This window comes from Sinocyclocheilus rhinocerous, unplaced genomic scaffold (genome assembly GCF_001515625.1).
Source record: "Sinocyclocheilus rhinocerous isolate Xijiao unplaced genomic scaffold, SAMN03320098_v1.1 scaffold14, whole genome shotgun sequence".
Lineage (NCBI taxonomy): Eukaryota > Metazoa > Chordata > Actinopteri > Cypriniformes > Cyprinidae > Sinocyclocheilus > Sinocyclocheilus rhinocerous.
In genome coordinates, this window is record NW_015629561.1 from 2,050,150 (window position 1) to 2,057,480 (window position 7,331).

Consider the following 7,331-nt stretch of genomic DNA (forward strand, 5'->3'; position numbering starts at 1 on the left):
AAAACGTACTTATAGTCTGTGAGTCAGAACAGCCGGCACTGTAGTCTACTCTACCAGGATCAGGAAACAGTCCTCCGTAAAATGCGCTGGACAAATAGGAATATTTGGGTTGAACTATTCTGGAACAGTGTTGTAAATACAACTTAACCACTGATTTCTAGTCGTGTCGTCTTTTGGAAGGCCAAACAAAGTAGTTTTGCTTTCACAACGAAACACAGCGTCACACATTCTGACGGCACCCATTCACTGCAGAGGATCCATTTGTTAAGCACGTGATATAATGCAAAATTTCTCCAAATCTGTTCCAATGAAGAAACAAATTCATCTACATCTTGGATGGCCTATAAAGATAAGTACATTCTCAACAAATTTAACTTTTACATTAAATTTAATTTTCAATAAATTTAAAATTACATTTAATTTTAATGAATTACATCACATTTTTATTTTAATTGAATAATTAAAATGTGATTTAATTATTTTTTATAATTAATTATAAACAAGCTAAATTAACACCCCTAATAATTATATATAATTAACCTCATAAGCAACAGTTGCACAAGAGTTGCTAAAGTACCATTAGAGTGAGTTGAAGGTCCAAATTTAATAAGTTCTTGATTTCCACTGATTGACTGCTCTGTGTTTCCAGCATCGGTTTTAACTGTCTGTCAGTCACTTGCCATCCACAGTCAGTATCTTGAAATGCGCTCAGGAAATAGTCGATAGATTGGATTAAACTCCTACTACACAGGAGACAGCCAATGCTCAGATACTGAATGCTGTTATACACAGAGACACACACACAGCTGTTTAACACAGACTCTGCCTATCAACAAGATTTACTTTAAAAAAGCAGGATGGGGCTTGGAAGTCCCAGTGGAAAAACAGAAATAATGGCTTGCTGTGAAAAAGAAAAGACTTAAGCACCCTGCATAAACTAGCAGAGAGAATGACAGAGAGAAAGAAAGAGACAAATATGCCAGCGTTTGTAACCACAGGACTGGGGTGCCGCTGGGTTTGATTTGAGGTAAGACCTGGTCGGCGTGTCCACCGTTGCTATGGTTACTGAGATATTACCATTCCCACACAGTAAGCAGAATTCATGAGGCTAATATAAAGATAATCAAAATGGCACACACTCAAATGAGCCCGTTTGGCTCCAGTGTGAACGCAGACATTGGGAGAATGATGAATAGCAGACTCCTACACTGACACCTCCTCCGGATCCGGTGCTTTTGTTTTCCCACTGGTCACAAATCCCACAATGGCCCAAAGTCTGCAGAAGCCTTTATGAAATTCTGTATGGTGTTGTTTCCCATTCTTATCCCAATTCACGTACAGCTGATCTGTGTATTCAGTTCCACAAATCCATAGAACACAGTGGGGTCCAAAAATTTAATTTTTGGAATTTGTAATTTTTTAAAAACATAAAAAAAACATTTTAAAAAATGTAATTTTTTAATGTTTCAGGGCAAGAGTCCTATTGCAGGTTCTTACATATTTCACAATTTTATTTAATTATTTACTTATTTATTTATGTACTTATTACATATATAATTGTTAAAGTATAAATTAAATATTAAATCCCAGTTTTTCAATGTCATTTTAGACTTCTGGACCCTGTATAGAAGTTTTTGTTATTGTTCTGTGCAAGATATGTGGAATGTGGGACAACATGCTAAATCATAAGCTCTCTACCCAAAAAAAGTATCTATTTATTTATTTTATTAGATTTCATTTAATTTAATTAGATTTAAATTTTTTATTGATAGTTTTTGGTATTGGATGAATTATATATTACTGTTCAAAAGGTTGGGGTTGGAAGGTTCTAGATTTTTTTATGTTTTTAAAAGTATTCTCGTATGCTCACCAAGGCAGCATTTTTTTGTTTAAAAATATAGTAAAAACTATAATATTTTGAACTTTTACATAATTGTTTTCTATTTTAATGTAAGATAATTAAGTAATCTAAGATAATAAAGTAATTTATCCTTGTGATGGCAAAGCTGAATTTTCAGCATCATTACTCCAGTCTTTAGTGTCACATGATCCTTCAGAAATCATTTAAATATGCTGATTTGGTGTTCAAGAGACATTTCTTATTATTATCAACACTGAAAACCGTTGTGCTGATTCAGATTTTTATGGAAACTGTGATGCATCTTTTTTAGGATTCTTTGATGAACAGAAAGTTCAAAAGAACAGCATTTATTACTCATCTTACTCACCCCAAACATTTAAATGGCTGTGTAAGTGTTTAAGTCTATTTCTTCTCATCTTTCCCTCCGTTTTGTATTTTTTATTTTACTAATTAAGGTGCATACCTTTTGGAATGGTCTTAAAATACTGCCTTCATGGGCAACTCACTGGGTTTTGGAGCAAAGCTTATTATTACACAAATGTGACTGTCGAGCACTGCTCTGCTTTCTGTCTATTTTATTGTTCTGGAACCCACTCATTGCCCTTCTTCCATTTACAGCCACTACTGTACTCTACTATTCTCGTCATTCATTCCTTCTACACCATTTCTTGTTGCCTGAAGCAGAGTCAATGATTTACTATCCATGCTATTGTCAGTGTAAATAGCTTTTCTACAAACTCGCACATTGCTGGTTTCCAATCATTTCATTTACCACGAACAGGAAATGACCACAACCCAAAGAGCCTAGGATGACATCACCTTCTCATTTTATATTATTCTGTAGTGTATTTTGAACTATGATCTATACTGTGTGGACAGAGTGTGGCTTCTTGAAGGACGTCATGTCAATGTGGGCGGCCTTCTGACTTCTGACTTGTGCACATTTCTGCAGCTTGTCTAACGAAAGCTCTTCAAACTGAAGCATGATTTACAAACTCACACCTCCTCAGTAAAGGCACTGTCACATTTCCTCAGCCTGCTGCAGGAAGCTTGACAGATGTTTTTCTGGTCCTTGCAGATGCTTTCTAGACCCGTTTTAAGCAATTTGAAATAACACATAATTACTCTTTCTTTGAAGCCAACTCTTGCAGGTCTCTTTGGGTTTAGTCATCTTCCTCCAAAAAAAGAAAAGCATGGCAAAAATCTGATTACAGAGCCAAAACCGGACTCAGATAATCACATACATCTCTAAATTTTCCATATCCTGTAGAAGAAACAAGTGTGTGCTTCTCTGACACTGAACAGACTTGCATAAATGTCCCCTCCTTACCTGACAAGCATTATACAGCAGCTGGTGCTCGAACTTCTTAATGCCAAGAATCTGTTGGAACATCTCATACAGCTGGTCCTTGCTGAGAATGAGCTCGGAGGCAGCGCTGGCTGTCATGCGCTGCTGGTGTTTGCGTGGGTCTTCCTCTCCCCTGTAGATGGTGTCGAACTTGGCCATCCATGAGCTCAGGACCGTCTCCTTGCTCAAACCATCGATCTCCGGCAGGCTGCGGACACGTTTCTCTATGTGCTTCTTGAAGACCACACGGGAGTCACTGGCGGAGCAACCACCGCTTTGGACCATACGGGACACACGGTCGCTTTTAAGGAAAATCTATGATCAAACATAAATCTTGTTGCAGTAACAAATATATATATATATATATATATATTAGAGGTGTAACGGTACACGTATTCGTATCGGAAATTTTCGGTACGGGTCTTTCGGTTCGGTACGCATGTGCAAGTCAGTGTCCACAGCTCATTAGTGCACTATAAATGAAGTCTAGAGAAGAGCACTTCGCGAAATATTACTCATTACATTTTACTTTACCTGTTAGTGATGTCTTAATTATTTAATGTATGTTCAAATAAATCTGTTACGAGAGCCACTGTGTAAATATTTCAACAACAAATATAATTTTTATAATTTAGAAATTAATTTTAAAAATCAAGCGTAGCGTTAGTTCTGGCAGGTCACATTAGTCAAGCTCGCATCAGCTGACTTTCAGCTGATCCCCATCTACCTATGGGAATATGAAACCTATCTAAGCATTCATATATAAGGTCCCTCAGTATTATCAACACAATTAAATTTAAGTTAGGGCTCTGTTGGTAATTGTAACCTTAAAGTAATGTAAAAGGGGCTCCCTATAGTTTAGAGCAGTGGTTCGTTGGGGGTTCTCCAGGAGCTGCTTTTCAGCATTCTTTGATGAATAGAAAGTTCTAAACGGAATTTATCTGAAACAGGATTTTTAAATGTCTTTACTCAATTTAATGCTAATTTTTGCTAAGTTAATTGTTAAATTATTAATTTCTTTTACTTTTTCTATATACTGACCAAAATACATTTGAGCGTTAAAATATATACCCTTGTAATTGTTTATAAGTATACACATTCCAAGTAGGATTTCAAATGTTTCAGTAAACAGAAAGCTAAAGAAATGTTCGCGAATAAAAAACAAACGCTGACAAACAGATATTATATTCATCAGAGGAAGTTACCATAGCAACAGCAGTCTGCTTGAGACTCATTATTATGTCTATATCATGACATTTTTTGTGTTTTATTTAAAAAGTCACATTATATTTACATTTAAATATTCTTAAACTCAATTTCAGTTGTATGAAACGAACCTCTACATTTATCACCACAATGTCCTTTAAAAGCAAATTGCACAATTTAACATTCTAATCTTGCAAAATTAATGTAAAATATTCATATTACCTTATACAGCAGCATTAACACTTTGTGGTATAAGGCTTATTAAAGCATTAAAAAAAACTGAAAAGACTTGCTCAAGCCACCAATCTTAACAGCCAGAGATTCATGTGTGATCTGAAAAAAGTGATGAGCTCAGAGAATCAGAGGCCAAGGCTGCTTCTATCAATTCTAAACTATTTTTCTGGTTTCAAAAGCATTGGCTACAGGTCAGCGCAACCTTGTTAAATGGCTATCAAGACACTTGAAAAATACTTTGTCCTATTAGACAAGATTTTCTCTGTGTCATAAAGTGCACAGTAGAGTCCTGATTCATAACCAGACAAAATTGGTGCGAATCTGGCAGTGCACAATCTGTCTGACAATCTGCAGTAGGGTTTAGGTTATATTTATTTAATAATCTATTCTTTCACTCTTTTCATTTTCTGTATTCTCTCACAATTCACCTCTCATATTTTTATCTCGGCCTACCTCTCTCCAGTGGACACGATTCCCTTAACGTGCCTGGATAAGCAGGGGAGATGAGTTGACAGAGAGGGAACATCCAGCACAAATTCAATAATAGTATCAGGGTTTAATTGAATTGAAAACCTGACTTTGGCTGTGACTGAATACAAAGGTATTTTGCTCATTAGTTTCACCTCATTAAATTACCACCCATACTGAGACCAACCTCCTTTTCATCCAAAACTCAAGCCTGTGTGGCAGTTTATTCCCAATTCACCTTTTCTAGGTCATAAAAGATAATATATAATCTTAAATACAATTAAAATATGTCACTTTGAGATTGCATATTTATTGGAGAGGAAAGTTTCACAAAATCCTTTGCAAGGACATGTTGAGCTGAAGTCACATTTAACAGATTGACTGCAACTGTGTCCTTATGTATTTAATATATGCACAGACATGGATTACTCTGCTCAATGTTCATCAAATCAGCATAAAACAAACAGCTTAACATTTCTAAACAATCCCCTTTACACTGCATTATATTAATGGGAGAGACAAAGGCTCTGTTTAGATGTCCCCAAAAGTTAATCAATGGTACCTAGCTGCGCATTCAAAAGTACTTTTATCTGCAAAAACATAATGTAGCTTAAAGGTACACCAAGTCATTTCTTCTGCTGTTTGTGTTTTGTTAACTCTCATTTTGCTTTAAACAACCAACACATTGGCTTTGGGCTCTATAATGACACTTATTAGAGTGCAACGTCACAAAAAGCATTTTTAGTTGCTAATGCCATTTGCAGGCACATTTTCAGCTGGGATTTATTTATTACGCTAAAAATTAATACAGGGGTTACCCAGATAAAGTGAGCAGTAGTCAGCTGGTCATGATGTCATGATATCAACATGGCAGACCACTCTTGTGTAAAATAGGCCCCTGATTTGACTTCTCATGTGAGAGAGACTTTCATGAACAATACAAAAAAAAAGTACTATATATTTATTTACGTGTAAAAGATTACTTTTAAATTATGAAAATCACCTTATATTGCTGCAAAATACCAGACTGAATGTACTTGAGAATTCTAGTTTTAGTTTAATTTCTCCTGTGGATAAGAATTAATCTGTCTGCAGCAGCACTTTGTTTCATCACATCAAAATAGGTCCTTGTCCTTTTATATCAAACAGAAAGATATTTAAACAAATAAAGTTAATCTAATATCAACATAACTATATTATTCATCAAGGATCAGTAAGATTTTTCTTTTTTGAAAGAAACTAAGTTTTGCCGTCTTTGCCAAGATGAGCTAGTCTGAGATCCATTGCAAGTGGAAGAAATTGTTGCACGAATAAATAAAAAGAGCCTAACCTCGTAGTAACTTTGGACAGCATTGATGAAGGCTTCATCGGCTACAATCTGAGTCTCTCCATTCAGGAAGGCCTGGAAACGATCTTTAACTGTCTGAAGGTGCTGCTTGCTGATCTGAGAAGAGAAAACATCAGAAAGACAGAAATTTAAATATATTATTGCATTTTCATTCCATGTGACATCAAAAAAAAATGTCCAGATGTTAACAGCATCTGTTCTAGCTTGGAACATCTTCATTCATATGAGGAAATGATGGATGTGGCAATGTGGTTATTTGGTGACCAGGTGCTGGATTCACAAAAATCTTCTTAAGAAGATATTTCTCAAGATTAAATTCCAAGAAGTTCGCAAGAATGTTCCTAAGTGCAATTCTTCAAAAATTATTAAGTTCTCAAACATTTTCTTAAGAACAACTTTTTTTTTTCTTAAGAAGAAAACTGCAGGCTTTAGTGTTATCTGAATGTTTGGCAGTTCTAGCCAAAGACTTGCTGATCAACATCTTACCTTTGTGGATATAAGAAAAGTTGGAAGTTATCGTAACGTTAAGAAGTTATTGGCAATGATTTTAAAGGGGTCATATGATGCGATTTCAAGTTTTCCTTTCTCTTTGGAACTTTCAAGAATGTGAATTCTTCTTGTTTTTTCTTACTTGGATGTCTTAAGTTTTTATCTTAAGAACAATCGTATTTTGGGGATTACAATATGTGACCCTGGACCACAAAACCAGTCTTAAGTCGCTTGGGTATATTTTTAGCAATAGCCAAAGAAACATTGTATGGGGCAAAATTATCAATTTTTCTTTTATGCCAAAACTCATTAGGATATTTTGTAAATTTCCCACCTATCAAAACTGAATTTTTAATTAGTAATATGCATTGCTAAGA

At 35.3% G+C, this 7,331-nt stretch overlaps 1 protein-coding gene across 16 annotated transcripts in view; it reads right to left on the reverse strand.

Moving 5' to 3' along the window:
* cadpsa (Ca2+-dependent activator protein for secretion a) overlaps nucleotides 1-7,331 on the reverse strand; it is a 108,145-nt gene that overhangs the window by 84,466 nt on the left and 16,348 nt on the right. For all 16 annotated transcript variants that reach the window (XM_016551349.1, XM_016551350.1, XM_016551362.1 and 13 more), the window contains 2 exons: nucleotides 6,448-6,561; nucleotides 3,192-3,524 (listed from right to left, as the gene is read on the reverse strand). In XM_016551349.1, coding sequence (XP_016406835.1) covers nucleotides 3,192-3,524; nucleotides 6,448-6,561 — 447 coding nt within the window. The remainder of the gene's footprint in view (nucleotides 1-3,191; nucleotides 3,525-6,447; nucleotides 6,562-7,331) is intronic.